The 22,992-nt window shown below is 47.1% G+C and overlaps 1 protein-coding gene across 1 annotated transcript in view; it reads left to right on the forward strand.

The window, feature by feature from the left end:
- The window catches only part of STK11IP (serine/threonine kinase 11 interacting protein), a 291,281-nt gene that overhangs the window by 234,109 nt on the left and 34,180 nt on the right, over positions 1–22,992 (forward strand). The window contains exons 19-21 of the mRNA XM_078683491.1: positions 10,782–11,193; positions 21,731–21,846; positions 22,241–22,338. Of these exons, the coding sequence (XP_078539617.1) occupies positions 10,782–11,193; positions 21,731–21,846; positions 22,241–22,338 (626 nt within the window). The remainder of the gene's footprint in view (positions 1–10,781; positions 11,194–21,730; positions 21,847–22,240; positions 22,339–22,992) is intronic.

The following is a 22,992-nucleotide window of genomic DNA, read 5'->3' on the forward strand; positions in this document are numbered from 1 at the left end:
ATCAGAAACTTTAATAACATGAACTGGATCTCAGCTTTTCTGAGAGACATGACTTCAGCAATACTTTCTGGATCTTGTCCTGTACGAATGAAACGATACATTCTGTCTAGATCTTCTTTCATATTCGGTAGGGTGACCAAATACTCGGACACCTGTCTTATACGTACGGAATATATAACCATACTATCCTCGCCTGGGACTGGATCATAACAGCATTCAGTAAGAAGTCGCCTGATTTCTGCAATGGACTTATATTTAGGCGTACGCTGTAACGCACGTTCATGTAACTCGACTGCTCCTAGACGTCTACTTGGCGGCGGGGTACCAGGAGGACCTCCTCCCGCGGCCCCTATACTGGAATCGTCGACTGATACTCTTCGAGCTGGCAGAGTGACTGATGTGGCGGGAATTTGTACTACGGGCTGGACCGGGGGTACCGTAGCAGGTACTGCAACAGGTGCCCCGGTGACTGGAGGAGCAGGATTTACATTATTTACAGGAGCTGGTGGAACAGGATTTGCATATTCTGGGACTGTGTCGTCCAAATAGGACGAGAGAAAAATATCAGCTGCGGTCTGTTTGTGACGTAGCTTGGTCGGAACTAAGGGTGGCGGAAAATTACTGGATGCTTCCGGGGTTGCTTTTGGCAAGCCCTTGGCAAGAAGAGGATACATACCCTTAATGAGGGCATTCCTCTGTCTGTCTGACTGTTCGGCTTTAACTCGTTCACCTATTTCGATTAGTTCCTTTTCTTGGGCTCTTTCTAAGGATTCCCTACTTAATTCTGACTTTCTGATTTCTTTTTCGGTTCTTTTATGAGATTCTTTGCGCCATAACTCGATGGCATCTTTCTGTGACTGTCTGGCTTTCTTTTTCCATAATACTTCTTCTACTCGCATGATGCACTCGGCATCCCATGTACCCGATACGGGCCATCTATACTTTTCTTCTAACTGTTTGGTGTACTCCACCCACAAATCTAGATACAATATGGCACTTATGCCATGCTTTTGATACATAAAATGACCTGGACTGTCCCTAGGCGAGACAGGAACTGCTTCTTCTAACAGACCTTTTCTAGTTTTTAACTGACGTAACTTGGAAAACAATGGCATGACTGGGCTGGAGTCTAGACACAATACAATACACAATGAACACGATGATTACTGAACAACACATTCATACCACAACATTGAAATACATGAATGACATTTAGGATAACAGTTCGGACAAAACACTACCTGGAATACTGAAAACAGAATACATGAATTTCTCGAGAACAGAACGGACTAGAACAGAAACTAGATGCACTGCTGAAACAGTACGAAACTTACCGGTCTCATAAAGAGACACGTCAGGACCCGCATCCACCTAAGTGGACACTTCGTGTTGGATCTGCGTACCCAAACCCACGGACCAGAGACAATGCAATTGACCCTGTCTAGATACTACCCCAGCAATGGTACTCACCGGGCAGCAAGAACGGAAAGCCTCGGACTGGACTGGACTGCTTCGACGCCGGACGGACGAACTTCGGACTTCTGTTACGGGTGGGCCTCCGGATACCTCGGACCTTGGACTCTCGGCTTGGGCTCTGGTCGGGACTCGCCGCGTTCCTCCACTGCCTCGTCTGGATGCTGGACCGCAACCTCCGTCTCCTCCGTGGGCCTGAGGGATACTTGAAGCAGAAATATCTGCACGTGCACGGTATGGTTCCGTCACGGCTGCAGAGGATCAGGGGGCTTGCGTGGCTTCTCCGGCGCGTGGGGAAAGGGCAAGTCCCTATTCGGGCGCCATTATGTGGTAAATAAATAAATAATACCTCTATTTTTGACTAGATATAACAATAACAGATAGCTCAATAAATAAGAGTCAAGATTCGAGGTAGTAGGAGTTTGCAGGTTTTAATACAGCATAAAGGACAGGAACAGGACAACCTGCACGGGCAAGATCTGGGATGGCTAGCCAACAGGGGGGCCCCGACAGCTGTCGGGCAGGATCTGGAATGAGCGCGCTAACTTTTAATAACAGTGCACAAGTATATATACTTAAACAATTGCATTAGAGTTCATACAGTAGGCGTAGCAGTACGCGGGGTTTGTAGCAGTCGCGAAAGATAAGGCATAAAGTGGGTGTAACAAGAGGCGTGTACATAGACATGTGATGTAAACGTAACAGAATATGTCATAAAATGGGGCGGAAACATGGAGGGGGCTACCTAAGGAGCCGGGACCTCTAACCTAGTGGTGCGCGCAAGCTGGCAATGACGTGTTACTAGGGAGAAGCTGGGGGCTATGACTTCTGAGCTAGAAGGAGAGACTGAAGTCTGGAGAGTCAGAGCGACATGTACCTAAACACTATCTAGTATCTGATGTTTAGAGAACATGTTGATAGAATCCAAAAGTTATCAGGGCAAAGGCTAACAGACACTAAGACTGGTGCATGCATTATTCTACATGTAGTGTGTGTTGAGGAATATTAAATGACCATAAATACAGTATTTCTCTTACATGGAGACGTAAAGGCTAGACGATGACTGAAACTATTGATGCGATTCAGTAGCTTAGGAATGCAGAGAAGGAGAGCTGGACTGATAACTGGAATCATAACATACTCTTGGCAGACTGGCAGGCAGAGCCAGGCCGAGCCGGGCACTGTGAGGCAGGAAGTAAGTGAAGGGTCAGGGATACAGGTGGGGGCTGTATCGCTCCTCAGCGAGGCTTCAGGAGACAGGAGCTGAATCTGAGTCCGGGCCCTTTTGAGGCCTAGAAACGGGGACTTTACAATAAAATAACGTGCACACTGAGAAACGTGGCAACGTAGCTTTACATAGGCCTAATACTCGTAGCTTTCACGAGAACTGGAAACTGGCATACTAGAGATGGACACAACTGTAATTGCGTCTTTAAGCGATCATGGGGAATACATATGCATATTAATCATGCACATACAACATAAGATGGGGAACACGTAGGGACACAGAACATGGCAAAATTTACTTTTCCACATTGTACGTGAAAGAAACTATTTAATATAAGTTCATCATCTTTTTTCTCACAGACATTAGAATTAAAACAAAAACAGATTCCATGCCATATTTGCATTTTTTTTATTGACTCAAATAAAACATATAAAAGAACTCCAACCACCCTTTTCTGACCACTTCAACTGTGAAATGAATAGAAATGTAATTAAATGAAATTTGAACTTGTGACAGTCGCATCAATCACAGTTCAGAATCGCATCAATGAAAAAGAAACCTACAGTGCCATCTACTGGCATAACAAGGTTTATGTATACAAAGTCTATTACAACGACAGCGTAACTAAAATAAGTACATTTATAAATAGTTCAAAAAAATATTTGTAACTTTTTTATTTAATTATTGACACTTACTTCTGGTTTAAGAGGTCGTGGTTCGGATATAGTAGTTGTTAAGGAGGTCGTGGTTCAGGTTCAGGTACAGGTCGTTTTTTTGGGAGTTGTTGTTAAGCCCACTTGTTGTTAGGGATTGGTTATTAAGGTTGTTTCCCCTTGCCAGCTCCACTCAGTCTCCACGAGGGCACATTTGGTGTCCCCATGCATAGTCCAGTTAAACCAGCTCTGGCGTGAAACTGGACAAAGGACATGGGAGTATCCTCCCCACTGTCCAGACTCCGGGACGGTCCCCTGATTCGACCCAAAACTTTACTTAAGGTACTTAAGGGCCTATCTGTGGCTGGGTCCCTAGATTCGTTGCAGCACACAATTCAATTCAGACACCACTTGAACTTCTACCATCTGGACTTCGCTGGACTTCGTTTGGGCACAACTGCACCCCCCTTTCAATCTGCTGCATCGTGTGTGCTTGTGCACCATACAGGATCCTTCCAAGGCCTGTGGGCATCAAAGACACCTGAAGGAATCTCCCTTGAAGTGAAGGAGTCACTTCCCTGCATTCACTGCCACCGCAACTAAGATGACCGGTTTGCTGATCCTGAGCTCCTACAGACTCCGAAAGGTTCAAGAACACAGATGGTGGTTCTCCACAGCTCTAGAGGCCTGCCCTAACTTCTCACTAAGTTTGAGGCCGCAGGAACCGAACCCCTGTGCACTGCGTCAACTTGCTGTTGCCAAGGCTCGCTTGCGTCATTTGTGGGACAGCTCATGCACTGCTCCTGGTCTTTCTCAACGTCGTCTAAGAATTTAGATAACATTGTTGAATGAATCTTCGTGCTCTGCGGCCTAGTATCAAGTGTAAGTTGACACATGTTAAGTGCTTCGAGGGCATTGGATGACACATTGGTTTCCCCTTGCTGTGTGATGGCAGGTACTTCCTGAGGACATTTTGCCATCTGTTTGGCAGTAGGCTGTGGGGTGAGTCTATTTCTTTCTTAATTCTGAGTAAACCTACCAAGGATGTCTGTACCTCACATGGAGTTAAGCACTGTTGTTCTTTGCCCCATTGCTTGTCTCCAACACGTCATCGTCCCAAGTACGCTGGTGCCGCCACTGTCCACTTCAGTGCTCTTATTACGGCCACCACACTACTGCAGAGATATGTAGCGTGTGCGCCCCTCCTTGAACTCCCCAAATCAAAGGTTCATAGGTCGAGTAATCGAGCATGATCGTGTCCACCCACACAGCAGTCATGCATGTTTATGAAGGCTTTCCAAGACCCAGAATGCAACACAGAGTGGGCTCTCTGATCTGGAAGTGCATCCCGGGTGCACCTTCCTTGGGCTGAGCGTGTCTGCTTACTGAGCTGCTGAGGATGGGCGGTCCCTACTGCCCTCACCCCTCTTGATAAATTGGTGTGCCCGTCCCCTGCTACCACGCTTCCAGGTCTTTCTCTTCATACTCGCCACGTGGGCTATGAATGCTGCAGTTGTTTGTGTAACTTATGTGTGTAGAAGTTGTGCTTGAAGTGTGTGTGTTGTGAGAAGTTGGCCTGGCATATGATGTCCACTAGTTCTAGTGGACACCTTGCACCGGTCTTATCGACCCTTATTGATGGCGGTTGTAAAGTCAACCTTATATAGAGCTATCCTAGTGGTAGCATGAACCAGCAGTCTTAGGCTAAGACTTCAGAGAGCATGTGAAGCAAGCTGTTTTACCAATTATAATCCCTTGAATACCAAATGAAAGGACACCACACAAGGTATATATCAAATATATATGTATTTATTCTAAACACAACCCCTCTGCACTCTTTATGAGGTCAGAGGTAAAAGTACATCACAAGTTACTCAATTAGCATACGATAAGTTGCACAATATACGGTAATGCCCTAGGGGCCTCACGAACCATATACTAAAATAGTGGTATAAGAACCACGACAGAAATAGTGAGTAGGCCTAGGGCCTAGGGAATCACTGGGGCTGCACTAAACAACCAAAGGTTAGGAAGTAGGAGGCCCACGGGAGACGCGTGCAGTGTCAGTCGCGAGTTACCATTGACTTATAATGGGAAACGTAAAAGGGACACTTCGAGAGTCAAGACCCACGGGAGCACCGGAGTACTCGTGTTACCTCACCCAGGGAAGCTGGGTGCATAGGTGCCTTTTGGTGTCGGGTTTCGTCGATGTTTTCTATGGAGAGCTGCAAAGAAGTGCTGCAGGCGACCAGAGGAAAAGTGTCCAGGTGGATCCAAGGGTGGATCGAAGGTGTGAAGAACCTGAATGCAGAAGGGACAGAGTCTGGGTCACTAGCCAGTGACCAGGAAGGAACCAGGAAGGAACCAGGCAATGTCGCGATGATCTCAGGTGAAGAGGTGAAGTCTTACAAACGATCTAGTTGACTGTGGCATCGGTATCCAGATTGGACCCAACATGCCTTGGCAAACGCATTCCATGTAGGAAGTGAAGATTGGCTTCGGGTCAGACCAGCAAGGTCTGAGTAGCTTCTCCTTTGCAGGGAAGCTGGAGCAAGCCTGGAGCAACCAGGAAAGCAGTTTGGTTTCAAAGGAATGTCTTCAGGAGGCTCACTAGCCAATGGGCTAGCAACCGGGAAGACGCGTAGAGCTGAAATGCAAGAGCAGGCTCCACGCGGCACTCGTGGTGTGTGGAGGGCTGAGCTTCGGTGCAAATGGTGCTCGGGTCTGCGGCTTCTCGTACCCCAATGCACAACTGCGAGTTACCTCAGGTGTCGATGCAGTTAGCAATATTCAGGATGTCCAGGGTGTCTGGTCCCACGTCTCTCGTGTCCGCCACGGGTCTCAGCTTTGCTGTGGATGTGGGTCGGAGTCAGAGAAGTCTGGAAGTCCAGTTCCTATGTCGCTAAGTCTTCGGGTTCCGGGGGGAGTGTCGACAAAGCAGACCGGCAAGTTACTGGTGGTGCCTGTTTGCCCAGGGTAGTCACTCCTTGACCACAAGGGAGACGTCTTCTGTCTTCTAGTCAGAATAGAATGTTTAAGGTCCAAGAGTTCAGTATCAAAGTTTCGTTCCAGGATAATCTAAAGTCCTGGGGACACAGCTCTTATACTTATACTGAGTTAAGGGGCTGGATTACCTGCTAGGTCGCTCCTATGGGTGGACCTGGGAAGGGGGTGGTTACACCCCTTTCCCTTTGTCCAGTTTCGCGCCAGAGCGGGGCTGGAGTGCCTCAGCAACTGGTTTGAACCAGGCTATGCATGGAGCACCTTGTGTGCCCCTGGCAGTGTCTCAAAAAGCATCTGCTGATGCAGCCCTCCCTGCCGCAATACACAAAACCCTGTCTGGGGAGGTGCTGGCACCTCCCTGGACAGGAAGCCTATTGTCCAGGCCGCCCTTGCTGGAGTTTCCCCCAGCAACAGGAGGTCAGACTTGTGTCTGTGGCAGCAGCATCCATTTTGTGATGCTGAGGCTCTGTTTTACTTTAACCGGGGTTAGCAGCAATTACATGTCTTCTCCGTCTAGAAGGGTGGAATGCTACCCCCTCCCCCAGAACTGGTGGGGGGCGGGGGGTAGTATTCCAAAGTGTTTGACACCTTACACAACATGTTTTGATAAAGCCAAACCAAAGTTAGCATTAACCGCGAGGATTATAATGCACTTAAGAGTATATGGTATGGCTATATCATAGAACAGCTATAAGGAGATGGTTCTGAAAGTTGCAGAGGGGCTCAGCTCATGCTAAGGCACCCTCTCACACATAACCAAGCACTCTGCCTCCAGGATTGTCTAGGCCTACCATAGGAGTGACTTATAGGTGCATATGTGTCTATATATAAGGGTAGATATAGGTATACTATATCTAAGTAAGGGGTGATTACACCACCTTACCCAGGCTAAGTGATCAGCCTGTGGTGTCAGTTTGGATGGCCAGCGAGGGGTGGAATAATACATGCTGCAGCCCCTGGTAGGCCTTGGATGCACCTATGCCCTGGGTACCTAGGGTACACTATACAAGGGCTCACAAAGGTGACCCAATATCCAATCTAGTATGTACCTAAAGTACATGGTATCAATTTAGAGAGAACGGCTGGGCTGTGGGTCCGATTAGCAGGGCCACAGCCAGACTAAAGTCGAAAAACCAGAAAATCACAGCAAAAAGTGGGGGTGACCAAAGGAAGCAGACCCTACTCTCCTACATGTATTACATGTGGCTCTGACCACCCAGGACACCATTTTGTTCTCTTTATCCAAAGTAGTACCTAGGATGGAGAGTAGAGAAAGCCCACACAGACGTGCGAGTCACAGAGCTGCTCCAGAGCACTTCTCAAGTCCTTTGTAGTGGAGCAGAGTGTAGAGTACGGAGAAACAAAAGAGGGGTTATTTTGAATTATGGGGAAGTTCTTGTGCCCCTCCCTGCTCCGTCCTTCTCTGTAATGGCTCCTGATTTGGGCCCATTCTTCATCGTTTGAGCCATTATCTTGGGTTCTTCCTGACTGGGGACGCCCAAACCAACCCCCCTGAGGACGAAGACTTTAGTTGGTATATCACCAAAAAAGAGCGGGAGGACAGAAATACTCACCCATCCTCCCTGTATATAACACAAATCCACAAATAATCTGATGGTTCCGTATTGGCCTCCACAACATCCAAGTTATCTACCCAACCAGGTGTTTGTTGAGTGAAGGAGACTCACACACACATTGTAGTGGCATGCTTCATCCTAGGTGACCTCTACCCACCCGGATAAGAGAATACGAAGAGAGTGAACTCAGCCTCTTTTAGAGGGAGCTCCTTACTGAATATGAGGGATGCAGAAATTACCTTGAGGTAGACCCAAATCATTCCTCTTATTGCGCGTACCAAAGGTAAGATTAAATTATAAGAGTGCGGATGTGTAGAGAGTATTAAGACTCAAATATCCTTGCGCGTGCCAGCATGTTTCAGCCTACGTAGATGGCCCGGGCGGCACGGGCTTTAATCAGGGCCGCGAGGGATCCCTAGCTAGATAGTGTGTACATACACCAATGCACTCGGACATAAAACTTGTATTCAAAAAGATCTGCTATCTTATTTAAGGATGGGAAACTAGACCCCATAAAGGTGTGGTGGGCCAGGTATTAGAGGATATATGTATCTGCAGCATAAACATGCACTATTCATGTGTTGCAAAGCCCAGGAGTTGTTGTGGAATACTTGTTGTGACAACCTACAGGAGCTGCTGATCATTGTACCAGTGGTGGACTGGAGTCTGTCTCTGAGGAGCATCCAATGAAGCCAGATCCCCGCGAGCAGCAGCACCTCGCGCGGCCTCCACAGTCCTGGCATTCGTGCTACTGACTCTTGTTTCGCTGGAGTGTGCGCTTGAGGGCAGACCGCAGTGATATCGGCTGGGCTGGTGCAGAGTCAAGGTGCTCACTGCTCAGTGGGCTGTGTGAGGTGCACACCATCCAGAGTGGCATCTCCTGCATCACCACGACAGTCACAGGTGAGAGCAGTAGAGAGAGGCAGGGAGGCATCATTTAGTGTCCTTGGGAAGGGGGAATCACGCCCACACGACCCCATGAACGCTACCCACAGAATCCCACAGGAGTAGGGCTGATGTCCACTTTGCACTAGACCACCACTGGACACCACCATTACAGGAGCCGTCCAGACCATCTCCCAAGACGGCATGAATATTAGATGAGATCTCTGGTGCTGTTTTAAGAGGCCTCTGATGAATGTGTACAGCACAGTGCTGTGTGTTACACGTAAAGTACCTTTTCTTGGGTAAGACACGCACTGCTGAACATTGCTTTACTGATCGCCACAGGATGTTCGATTGAGTCTCCAACCCCGCACCGTCTCCCCGAGGATGCCTCTCCTGTCCTGAGGGCCCAGTGTTATTGGAGTGCAAGTGGTTTTCAGTTTTTTGGAGTCATTGGTTTGGTGAAGGTGCCACCTGTCTCCAGTGGTAAGAGGCTCTCATTGTAACAGTCTGAGAACATAAACCTTTGCCTGATCTGGGCCAATCAAAAAAGTCCCATCACCTCCTGAAAAGCCTCTTGTTCAGCTGTGTACCCACCTGGAAATTAACTATCAGGGAGAGGCTGCATCAGCGGTGGACACCGAGGGGGAGAGGCAGCCAGGAGCAATCTGGCCTGCCCTGCTGTATCTGGGACAGTGGACCATGATTTCTAAGTATCATCCTCTACTTCTTTCTTTGAGACTCCCTCCGGACTATAATCTCGTTCTTCTTGTCGTGTGCCTGCCATCCTCACATAACCTTTCATGCTCTTCCACTGACTGCTGGTCAGATGCCTAGAGCCTACTACCCACAATGCACAGCGGCAGCACTGAGTGAGCTAATGGTGTGTTTTGTGCAGACCACTGTATCCGGAAGCCTCCTTCCTCACTCCCTGCCTTAGCCTGTCATTTCTTCTCTACTTCTAACTCTTTTCCCATCTCTCTTCTCTCCATCTTTAAGGTGTCCTAAACCATTTGTATGAACTGAACGTATCTCCCCAAAACCATTCACCATCACTAACATACACCCTCTCATCACCGCCACACCGTGGTCAGTCGCCCTCCTTATCTCAAGTGTTGACCTCCTTCACACCAATGTGGTCCTGATGAGCCCTGCAGAAGGGGAGACTGGGAAAAGAGGAAGGCCCTGCAGAGGGCGAGGAGGGGTGTCAGCCCCTATTGAGATGAAAAGGAAGGGGCCCGGCCCCTGTACTTGGGAGGGGTGGGAGGCAGACATCATCTCCTGAGGGATTGTAGGCCAGAAGAGAAGAGGTTGTTTGCATCATCCTTGGAGTAAAAGGTTATCCTATTCCTACATGAGAGGATGACAGCTACTTCTCGATTCTGTGGATAGGCCATCCTGGAAGTAATGCTAATTGTTTGATGGGGTTGAGTAAGAATTATCATAAATTGCCTGCTGATGAAAATAAATGTCAACTTACAGCTTTTGAGGTTATCTCTTCTCAACTGAATGATGACGTATATATTCTGTACAGGCACAGGTTGTGACTCTCGTTGTAAATAGCAGTGTTGTTTGTATTTAGTGAGCTGTTGGCAGTGGGCTTCATGTGATCAACCAGGGAATCTTCTCCTTCACAGAGCTGGGTGTGTGGCACCTCCAGGTGCTGGTGGGTTTTATGCGTTCACGGGTGGTGGTGGGGGGGGGCTTGTCTTTTAAAGTGTCTTACACGTGCACCTCTAGCTGTTTGTATGTTTCATGAGCTCCTTCAGGAGTGCTTCTTTTTTACAAAGCTGATGACACGTTAAGGTCTTGGTGGCCTTTATGTTGTCAAGCCAGAGGGTTTCTCTTTTATAGATCTGTTGCTCTTCATGTGACTTCATATTGCTTGTCTTCTGCAGGTCTGTATGTACCTCACATTCCTATGCTGCTATATGTGACCTCACAAGAAGTCTTCTTTTTCAGAGCGTGGACCCCCGATGTTCTCAAACCGCTGTCGCTGGCAGCTTCGGCAGTGATCGGGCGGAGATGGTCTCCTACTCGGCAGCAGGGGTGCAGCCTGGAGAGGGCAGGGGTAGATTCTTCATCGGTGGAGAGGAGGAGACCTCTGAGGTAAACACCAGCTCCAGCAGCAAGATGCAGGAGCAGAGCACCGAGGACGAGCTCGATGGCACCTTCCATTCCAGCTCCCGGAGCTCAGAGACCGATGGGGCCAAGAGCCGGGAGCCCAGAACACATGTGGCGTCTGCCAGCCAGAAGGACTCCAGCTGCTGCAGTCTCACTGGCAGCTACCGGTACGGAACGCCTCGAGGGCCAACCCCTCCCTGTGCTCCCCCAGAGGCCAAGGAGGAGGACGAGACCTGGCATCTAAGTCCACGTGAGTAAACGGGAATGAGGAGTGGGGAGAAGGTATAACTGACTGCGGGCCTTGTGCTGATCTGTGAATGGGGGGGGGGCACCTGGCGTTAGGTTGATGTAAGTGGGCATACCAATCACAGGGGCAGGAATGACCCATCAGTCTCACTCCGTACTAGAGCAGAGATTGTAGCTGACATCTGAGACGTTGTCTATACAAAAAGAGCTGCGTATTAAAAAGAGCAGCGACACCTAGAGGACTTGTCGAAGCATTTGAGCCCCCACATAAAAAGATGCTGCCATGAGCCCCCTATTTTCTGATTGACACTTCAAACTGCAGATTTCTCACCCATAGAATATTCCCCAGCGGACAGACTGGATCTTTGCTCTTTCACAGCAGTGCTCCTGCGTGCCGCTAGGTGGTGCCATGCGGCTCAGCGTTGGCCTTGTTCTGCCTCAGAAGTGACGGAACGGATCTGCATTATATAAGCGCCACACCTGTGCATTGATATCCGTTCCTTTCTTTCTATGCCATTGAACACAGATCAGGAGCTCCCCTTCTTTTTTGTTTTGGTTGACCCAATGGATGTTTGTAGCTTAAGCCCATATTGTACATACATCATGTCTTGCAGACAGCGCATGCGCGCTGCGTAGGCTTGACATAAAAAGACCGTCCGTGTTAGCTGAAAACAATAACAACTGCACACAACAGTATTGAATGCCACATTTCAGATGGAAAGGCCAAATCAGAAAGTAATTACCCCAGAGGGTCAATTAATAACAGTTCCCAAAAAAGCTATTTAACTAGCTGCTCAGCTGCAGAGAAAGAGGAAGTGCTGTGTTCTTCAGGACTGTTGTATGATGTTACTCGGTTATAATTGGATATTTTGTGTTGACTATTTTGAAGGACTAATGCATATCCTCACCTCAGATCCTGACAGAATTGTTAATGCATTCAACGTCACCAAAAGACTCAAGTAAGTTCTCTGAGGGTGTTTGTATGACTCCCACATCATCTCGTCTCAGTCATAAGTGGAGGAGTGGAGGGGGAGGGGCGAGGGAGGGTCAGCTGGGAGGCGGGTGCGAGGTGTAGGGGACGGTCTTCAAGGCAAAACAACAACAAAATGGCCGTAGCAGCCACAAAAACGAAACTAGAGAGAGGCTGGGCTACAATCAAGCAGCTTCTACGATTATTCTACAAAGCGCTGCAAATCTCCAAAGCACAATTCTGTAAAGCGCTACAAATATTCACAGCACGAACTTATGGCTACGAGCAACACAGCGAGCGCAGACAATATGAATATAAATGCAGTTTGGCAGGGCTTGTCGCAAAATAGCGCGATTGTACACGGCAGTCAGCACAGCTATACTTATCAAATGATGGCAATGCGCGCAGCCTAGCGATCTCAGGAGTGAGTCAGGGAGCCAAACGATGCCAGGATCAGAGCAGGGAGCCTGGGGAGCGACCGCTACTGAGAGCGTCAGGGCGGTCACAGCAACTGCTGCAGCGGCAACACGCTTCTCCTCGTTGCTTCGCACTTCCAGCTCCCAGCGACTCGCAGGCTCTTCAGAGGGCCCAAACAACAGTAGGCTTCTCTCTGCAGGCAGAATTCCACAGCAAGGGAATTCAGGGGAGCTGGTGGTGAAGTCTTGTATCTCTGAGACTTCAGGCAGGAGGCAAGCTCAGTTCAAGCCCTTGGAGATTCTTCTTCAAGATTGCGAAAGTACACACAAAGTTAGTTTTCTCCTTTCCTTGGTAAATAAAGTAATCACTGCAGGCCAACCCCAACCGCACAGCACAGAGGCAGTCTCCTCCTTGCAGCTTCCTGGTTCTTCTCTTTGGCAAAGGTTTGTCTTGATTCCCAGAAGTGATCTAAAGTTCTGGGGTCTGGGTCCCCCTTTTATACACCAAAATCCTTTGTCTCTGAAGGTAGAGGTAGTGTCTGTACCTAGTCCAAACCAGTTCTGGTCAGTCCTGGAGCACTTTGTTTACAGGACTCCATCTTTCCTTTGACAGTGTGGGCCAGGGTCATCAGCCACACCCCAGGAGGTGGAGCCAGCATTGTGGAAGGCAGATACAGCCCTATTCAGGCCCAGGTGCTACTCCTCCTATCACTCTACATGCAGATAGGTCTATTCAGCCATGTGCTGACTCACCCTGTCTTCTGGAGCCATCCCAGCCTCTGTCACTCACAAACCAGACAAGGAATACACTACCTAGCAGAGGCAGGCTCGGATAGTTAGGCAAGAAAATACCTACTTTCTAAAAGTGGTATTTTCAAACACAGAATGTTAAAACCAACTTCACTAAAAGATGTATTTTATAATTCTGAGTTCAGGCATACTAAAAACTAATTTCTATTATAAGATGTAATAATTAAACTGCCCATTCTGGCCTATGGGGAATAGGTAGCCTTGCAATAGTGAAAAACTAAAATGGCTGTTATTCACTATTACAACATTTCACACACACCAGGGCAATGTCCTACCTTATACTTACAATGCACCCTGCCCTAGGGCCTACCTTAGGGGGGTCTGACATGAAGAAAAGGGAAGGTTTAGGGACTGGCAAGTGGCTGCACTTACCAAGTCGACATGGCAGTACCAGACTGCACACAGGCTCTGCAATGGCAGACCTGCAACACGCTTTTACAGGCTGCTTCTGTGGGTGGCATAACCAGTGCTGCAGGCCCACCAGCAGCATTTGATTTACAGGCCCTGAGAACACATGGTGCACCGTACTAGGGTCTGACAAATAAATCAAATGAGTCAATCATGGAGTCACTAATCCATTACCAACAATTTACAATAGGAGAGCATGTGCACTTTAGCCCAGAGTCGTAAAACCAACAAAAACAGGTCAGAGAAAATTCAGGAGGAAGGCAAAAGTTCAGGGATGACACTGCAAAAAGGGCCAAGTCCAACAATCACCAGTTGTGATGTGTTCTTTTTCAAAGGGCTGTAACATATGTTCCTGTATTCCCCCTTGTGTGATGCCCCAATGAATCCTTAATCTGCTACTCACTTATCTGATGTCAACTGCATTTGGGCACTTCACAGCTGTTCCATATTTTAATTTTTTTAATTTTATTTTATAAAGTTTTATATAGTGCAAACCCGATCCCGAGGGATATCGGAGCGCTTTACAAAAGGATGAAAGGGAGAGTACCTCTCCAGTAAAGAATGCCAAACAGTTGTAGTCACAAAAATCGTCACGTACAAATGATACACCGCGAGAGAAGAGGGAGAATACAGAGCCAGTAACGATATCATATAAGAATACCAAACAGTGACAGTCACAATAATCACAGACAGGTGGTACACAGCAGGTAATGAAAAAGGCCACAGAGCGTAGCGGTGCCATAGTCTAGCCTTGGCAAGATCAGTGCTTGGATTGCTTGTTTGAAGTCATTTTGTGGAAGGAAGGGCTTGATATTTCTGAGAGTCATCATCAAGTGAAGAGCTCTCTCACATACGTGGTTGATATGATTTTTCATATTCAGGTGCTTGTCCAAGGTGATTCCGAGGGATTTGGCAGAGTCTATGATGAGAGGGGTGCAATTGAAAGCAGTGAGGTGAGTCAACCAAAGGTCTAGCTTGAAAGGGTGGTTCGGAGGAGAGATGAGAAGGAATTCAGTTATGGAGGTGTTGAGCAGGAGGTGGTTCTCAGTTAACCAGTTTTGAGTAGAGGTTAAGGTAGAGTTGAGTGAGATGATGTTATCCAGGGATGAGATTTTCAGGTAAAGTTGTGTCGTCAGCATACATGTGGAAGGGAATGTTCATGTCATTTAGAGAATTAGCAAGAGGTTTCAAAAAGAGGTTGAAAAGGATAGGAGAGAGGGCAGACCCTGGGGGGACACCCATGAGTACTGGAGAGGTCTGGGAGTGGGAGTGGTTTGCCTCAACTCTTTGTGTTCTGTGGTGGAGGAAGGAAGAGAACCAATGTAGCACCAAACCCGAGAATCCCATCCCGTTCTTCAGAGTGGAAAGGAGGTTGTCATGATTAACCGTGTCGAATGCGGAGGAAAGAACAAGGAGGATCAGGAGGCAGGAGTCATTTTGATTGAGTACATTTAATATGTCGTCCATAACATGTGTGAGTGCCAATTTTGTGCTGTACCCCTTCCGAAAGCCTGATTGATGTTGCTTAAGGAGTTGGAAATTCTCCATGTGAGCGCAGAGTTGGGATTGTACACATTTTTCGAGTAATTTAGCTAAAGTGGGGATGTTAGATATGGGGCGGAAATTATTGAGATCAGATTTCTCAGCGGTTGGTTGTTTTAATATGGGTGATACATACGCTGCTTTTAGACAGTCTAGGATCATGCCTTGGGATAGAGAAGCGTTTACTATCCTTGTCCATGTGGGGATGAGAACATTCTTGATCTCTTTGAAGATGGTCGGGGGCAAAGGGTCACTGAAGTGGTTGGATGGATTGATGTTCTGAAGAATCCTGTAGATGTCTTTTTCACTGAGTGGGGGAAAAGGTGCTCCAAGAGGCTTTTATTCTTGATGATCAGGCTTGTGAGATTGGGCTTTTCTGTGACAAGAGATGGAGCGGATGCAGAAGCTGGTAGTAAAGCCTGCTTGGAGGCAAGTTCACTAGAGATGAGTCTTGATTTCTCAATGAAGAAAGCAGAAAATTCATCGCCAGACGGTGGACTGACATTGGAGACAGAGTGATTAGTAATCTCAGTTGATTATTGTTTGACCAGTTCGAAGAGTTTCTTGGGGTGATTCGCGGCTTGATCGAGTTGTTGTCTAAAGTAATCTGCCTTAGCGCACTTGACTTGCTTGTTGTAAATATTCCTAACCTCTCTAAGGAATTTTAGGTGTTCCAAGGAGGGATTTGACTTCCAGGCTCGTTCAGCTGCCCTAAGGTTGCATTGTTCCATGTTTAGATTGTCGTTGTACCATGGTTTGGATTATTTCGTTGCGGTATTTTTTAGTTCAAGCGGTGCAATGTCATCCAATATGTTAGAGATGGCCGAGTTGTAAGCGTCGGTGAGTAACTGAACCCCACCCAAATCGGCTTGGGAGGAGAGGGCAGTTTTACAGTGGGCAGCTAATTCAATTGGGTTTATTGATCTGAAATCCCTTTTCCAGATCTTAGATTTTGTTGGATGAGCCTTCCTCAACTTCACCTCTATGTTTATATAGAAGAGAATGCAGTGGTGGTGTGACCAATCGCAAGGGGTAATGGATTCCAACGTGATGGACTGCCCTTTCTAGATAATGAGGTCCAAGGTTTCACCTTTGTTGTGTGTTGGTTCGTCACAGTGTTGTTTAAGATCACGATCCTTCAAAAAGTCTTTAAGGCGGGTTACCGCTTGGTCATTAGGATTAGACCAGTGGAGTTGAAATCACCAAGAAAGATTTGGGACATAGTTGAGTCGACATTACTGGAGATAATCACCATTAGTTGTTCGATGAAGGGGAGGTTGTCTTCCGGAGGGTGATAAAGGTGTGAAGTTTACAGACCGTCCGGTTGTTACTTGCGATGTTGGGACATAGATATTCACAGGCAGAGGGCGGAGAGGACTCTACGTGGGAAATTGAGAGTGTGTTCCTATGAATGCAGGCTAGGTCCCCTCCATGCTTCCTAACTCTGCCTAGCCTAATTATGTCATGAGTAGGAGGCACAAGGAGGTCTAATATAGGAGTGGAGAATGGATTTAGCCAGGATTCAGTAAGGATGATGATGTCCAGATCATTGTGTTGAATTAGGTCGCATATTTTGGAGGCGTATTTGCTGGCTAAACCTGCAGTTGAGTAGTACACATTTCAAACGTGGAGGATTTGTGGCTGAGGGAGTCTGGGAGACATTCACTCGCATGATATTGTCTTTATTGATGACTCTAAGATTATGAGGAGGTTCTCTGTGCGGGTTAGGATGGATGGTTTGTATGTACTTTGGCGGGGTCAAGTTGGGATTGGGCCTAGTAGAGTAGGAGTTGTGAAGGTCATTAAGATCATTGGACGCCAAGGTCTCAGCTCTTCTGGGCCGTGTGGGCGTGTTAGCTAAGGGAACGGTTTGCGAGACGGCGGAGGCTAACTGGCCCAAGCAATCACTACCACTAGGGGAGGTTCTAAGCAGATTCACACAGGTGAGGAAGGAACTGATCATTGGTAAAAAATCCTTTGAAAGGACTTTCAGGTCATGTAGTTTGGTAGTGAGAAGGTGCAGCTGTAGATATATATCATCCAGGTGTGCGCCTAAATCTGAAAGGGGTATAGGATGTGTTGAGAGAGAGGGGGAGTCTCCGTGTAAGCCTGCGTGCGCTAAGGTGGTGGATAGTTGTTCCTGGGGAGGGAGTTGAAAGTGTGGGACTAGCGGGGAGCAGGGAACCTTGGAAATCAGAGATGTGGCGTTAACGGCAGTGGTCTGAACATATCTCCGAGGGTCCTGAGCAATTTCTACCGGAGATCGAGGGCATAAAAAATCCTGGTCGGGAGCCAGAGAGGTGGCGTTAGCGATAGTGGTCAGACCATATCTCTGAGTGTCCTGAGCAAGTCCTACCGAAGATCGAGTGCATGACAAATCATGGTCGGAGTAGGGCATTTAGCCATTCACCCGTGTGGTATGTGGCTTAAGGGGAGGGATGAGGGAAGAATGTTCAATTGATGAAGGTAATCAATGCTGTGTTCCTCGTTACCTTCACCTTAGCATGGCTAGTGAGTGAGTTTCAGTCTCTCTGTTTAAATGCACCTTACAAGACCTTCTTTCCATATTAACCGGTTCCCTGGACTCTTGCATCAATACTGCCGAAAGTTGTAATGCATTTCCAAGTTGGTCAAACCATCACTGCCAGAATTCCATGGTCCGCCTCACCCCTCTAAGGAGGGGGAGAGACTCCATCGCTTGGATTCCTGGAGAGCACTGAGCTTCTACAATGATTGTACCAAGGAACACCTGGTGGACAATCAACTCTTTGTGTGGTTCGCTGGTGTGAAAAAAGACAAGGCAGTGCAAAAGAGAACCGTCTCCTGCTGGATGGTGTTCTGCATCAAGATCTGCTACTCACGGGCTAAAAAGCAGCCACCGGAAGGACTGCGTGCGCATTCTACCAGAGCCAAAGCTGCTACCACTGCATTAGAACATGGAGTCCCTGTCCTAGACATCTGCAAGGCAGCTACTTGAGCTTCTTTCCTCACGGTCACAAAGCACTATTTTCTGGACAGTCACATTCAGAGAGGAGAATTTTGCCCATTCCATCCTGCAGGACTTTCTATTTGAGTCGACTCACAAACCCACCTCCAAATGGGTCCCGCTTTGGTGTCTATTCAAAGGGAAAGGAATCTGAAGCTATAAGTCTCTATAAGAAGAACAAGATACTTAACTTTGGTGACGCTCTTTCTGATAGAGACGCTATCTAGATGCAATTCCTCAATCTGCACACTGTCTACTAATTTGCTTTTGATGCTCTGTGTCTGTGGGCTCAGACAGTCTAAAAGCAAGTGTTGTCCGCGCACAGGAGTAGCACCGATATAGGCCCCGACACATCATTTCCAGAGCAGAACACCGTCCGTACTACTGATAACTTTTCAGATCCAATCTGATGTTTGGGAAATATTTAAAGGGAAGGAATCTGCGGCTACATAGTCTCTACAAGAAAGAGCGTTACCAAAGGTGAGTAACTTGTTCTTTTCTGCTCCTGGATACTTCAAATGCTGTCTAGCAGCGAGTTCCAGAGCTTGACAGCTTTTTACTGAGAAAACAGTGCCTGCTACGAATTTCTCTTGTAAAGTGGTATGAAGTGGTTGAAGCCGGAGCGCAGTGTTCTGTTTTGTTTGTTTGAATTTAGCTTGTAGGTAGTGCAGTCCTTTTCCTTGGAAGTCTTTGTTGACAATGCAGAGTGCCTTGAACATTACTCCTCAAGCTATAGGTAGCCAGTGGAGTGATTGCAGGACAGGAGTCTTGTGTTCTCGTGGGTGAATGCAGAGAAGAAGCCTTCTGGCAGCATTTTGGATGAGTGGTATTGTGCTTGTGATGAATGGGACTTTGGCAAGGAATAGGCTGTTGGCATAGTCAAGCTTGGAGATTACGAGTGTGAGGATGGCTTACCGTTTGTTGGTATGCAACATATGGTAAGATGTGGCGTAGTGTTTTCATTGTGTAGAAGGCCATCTTTGTGACGTTGTTAGCACAAGGTATCGGGGATAAGTCTGAATCCAAGGGTTAACCCTACGTTTCTAACTTCTCTTGATGTTGTTGGCAGTGTTGAAGTTCCTCGGACCATATAGTGATAGGCTGATACTTTGCTACTGTCCGCAGGTCATTATCTGTCTTTGCAGTATTGAGCTTTAGATGATTCTTGTCATCTGGGTGTTGATGGCACACAGGCAGTCATTGAGTTGTGAATTGTAGTGGTGTTCAGAGCTATCCTATTTTAGAATGCTTTGGGCGCCATCTGCAAAGTTTGAGCAGGTTGTAAGATGTATTTCGATTTGGCAGGGGGGTTTAGGTAGAATCGAGTAATAGATGCGATATGATGGACCCCTGAGGAACTCCACAGTGTTCGGTGTAAGGAGGTGATATGAAGGGCGTTGGTAGACTACTTTTTGTCTGTTTGTGAGATCAGAAGTAATCCATTTTAGAACATTTTCACCAATTGCAAGATCAAGGCGTCTTTGCAGTACCATGTGGTGGTGGACGGAGCCAACTCCAGTGGGTAAATCCAGAAGTAGCAAGGCAGCTTAATAATATATATAAAATAAATAATAACATAACGTTAGGTAAAGTTAGAGAGGTTAGTAAACACTGCTCTTTTAAAACTCTCTACTAAGCATGGTCCATTTGATGTTGGCCTGTAGTTTGCTGGGTCAGATGGTTCGAGGTTTTTCTTTTTGAGGCGAGGTGTGGTGTAGGAGGTTGTCAGCTCAGCTGAGAATGAACCTAGTTCCAGGGACTTGTTGAGTCGGTATCTGGCTACCTCCCCTGCACAGGTTGAGCGAAGGATATCGGTGCCGGGTCTGACGGAGGCCCTGATGGTCTGGCTGCAAAGATAATATTGAGGAACCCTTTTTGTACAGGTTTTTGAAGGTCTGTAGTGATGGATGATTATTGTTGTCTCTTTCTGAGGTGAGTAAGTCTTCCATTGTAGTGGTGTTCTCCGCATTCTCCTTAAGGTAATTTTCAATCTTTTTAATCTTTGAGATCTGTTCATTAGACATTTTGTCACAGAAGTCTTGTGATTGTAGTTCTTAGTGTTTAGACACTGTAGATTAGGGAATTCTTTTAGAATTTAATGGAGTTTCTGAGAAGCGTGGTCTGCTTCAGTTATGAGTGTGGAGTGGTGGTGTCTTTGTGTGGGTCTGATGGCTCTTTCATAGGCTCTGTTATTGTTGCATAGTGTGCTTTTTTCAGTTTCATCTCCTGATTCTCTCCATTTGCATTGTAGTCTGTGGAGTTGTTTTCATTCTACTGCAGGGGACATCTAGTGGTAAATTATGTGCATGTCTTTCAGACGCATGTTTGTTGTTTTTTTTCAAGATGGGTTTTGAGTGGATAGATGGCTATTTTTTTCCATTGCATATAGGAGTCTTTGTTATTGGTTTTTGTTCTCTTCGAAGTTTTTGTTATTGACAGGTGTGTAGATTCTGAAAGTGATGATGTTCTGTTCGCTCTAGCTTTCAGCGAAATCTCACTTATCCCCCCTGAGAACCACTCTGAATGCAGCAGAAAGGAGGGTCCCAGGAGTCACAATCACATCTCCTCCTCCTTGAAAGATCTAAAGTGGCTCTCAATAGAAGCTTGATTTCACTTCAAAACTGCTTGTCTAACTCACAAAGTCCTTCACACTGGTAAACCAGTCTACCTGGCAGCCAGACTCACTAAGGTAGGCCAGTCGAGAAGCCTAAGAACCACCAACACCCTACTTCTTATCCACAAAAGAAACATAAACAAAAAGCCCCGTCTCGTTCCTTGTTAGGCAAGGGCCTCAAAATCTGGGACTCCCCACCAGTAGATCTCAAGACTAACCCCTCCTACTTGACCTTCAAGAGAAAACTAAAGGATCTCCTCCTCGCCCGGCACCTCAACCCTCTGGACTGTAAAGTCTAGCGCATACTGGAAATCTCTACTCCGCTCTATGTATAGATTGTTGTGCTTCTCTCAACACAAATCCCGATGCAACGCTCGACTACGTTGTTTACTTTTACTTCTTGCAGTCTGATGTTATTGCCCGTGCCAATGTTGTAAAGCGCCCTGACACCCTTGGGTTTTGCTAACGCTATATATATATATATATAGCTGTGGTTGTGGTTCGATTCTTCTTTTTCACACCATATGTTGAGGTCTCCTAGAATGTATAGGTCTGGGTGGCCCAGATGGGTGTTGGTTACTCTACTGTAGTGCCTCGCCTGAGTTTCCTCATCCTGTAGCATGGTCTAGCTGACATCAGACCCTTGATGCCAAAGTGGCAATAATATTAAATTGAAATAACCACATAAATAGTCTGTGATGGGATATAGGATGGATTGTCTCTAAGTGCATTGATATTCGGGGAGAGTTAGAAATGTACACGGCTACTCACTGCCTGCGCGTTGTTTCCCTCCAGCCATGAACTTCATGCTGCGGATGAATGATTTCCGCTCGGTGGATCACCGCCTGAAGCTCTACCTGGATGTGGAGGTGTTTGAGGACAACATGGAGGAGTTCCAGTGCTTCCTGCAGGTAAACAAGCAGAGCCTCTCCATGTCTACTCCCTGCTCCCTGTCTGCGCGGTGATATTCCTTGCACAGTTTCTCCTCTTACAATTTGCTATATACCCGCTACATAGTGTTGTTTCTCTCCAGTCTATCCGTCTCCCCTATGAAAACTGTCCCCTATATCTATTGTGTTTGGCTCCCTTGTGGTAACTGTTCCTTTGCTTTGTGTTTGTGTCCCTGTCACAGTTCTCTCCTCTACACAGTGAACATCTGTCGTTTGAGCCTCCCCGTGCTGTCCCGCGGTGCCAACGTACTCTTTCATTTCCAGTGCTAATGGATATTTCTTGACCCTTCCCCTGCTATAGGTGTGTCTGTCTTTCCTGCCTTCCTCTCAGACTGACCTCCTCTCTCCTCTCCAGGTGCCTGTGGTGCAGTTTGGGAAAGAAGGGGAATTTTCTGCTCTTGTTGTCATCTCAGAGCATCGACTTTACATGATGGAAATCACTGCAGAAGTGCGGTGAGTGACTCTCCTGTGGTGCCAGTGTACGGTCCAGTTCATAGGCCCGGTGTGGCTGATGTCCGGTCTGCAGCGTTGCCCCCGCTACGCTCAGATATGAGGGTATTAGTTTGGGAGGGAGGCATCCTTACCGACTTTACAAACCCACTCTGGGTCGATCAAAACACAAGTCTAGACAATCTCTGCTCAACCCCTGGTAGGAGTTGTCCAAACAAGAGCTGTCCCTAGAGAAGTGTCTGCTTTGTTTGAGCAGTGCCAACAGTTTTAAGGTAAGAACACAACACAATAAAATTCCCAAACCAATTTTGATAAATAGGTAATAATTTAATGAAAATAAAGACACCTAGATTATCAAAGTCCAAGGGGCCAGAGATATATATTTTTTTATGTTTAAGACTTGTAAAGCACTGTGGAAAATCACCAGTTTATGGTAGGTCTGAATCTAGACAATTTCAAGCCAACTGTGATGGGGTGTAGGTCACCTACACCAAGTGAGTTGCCCCGGTGTAAGTTTGTACCTTAAGACCTATTCCCAAACAATTAGAACAGCTTCTTTTGGTTATTCTGGCAGCCCCTAACAACTCATGGAAGGCTTCTGGGCCCCACGTCTCCCTCCCGCCAGCTCTCCTGAATGGTCTAGTCCTCTTCACTCAT

The sequence above is a fragment of the Lissotriton helveticus genome, chromosome 3_1, assembly GCF_964261635.1.
Source record: "Lissotriton helveticus chromosome 3_1, aLisHel1.1, whole genome shotgun sequence".
NCBI classification, from domain to species: Eukaryota; Metazoa; Chordata; class Amphibia; order Caudata; family Salamandridae; genus Lissotriton; species Lissotriton helveticus.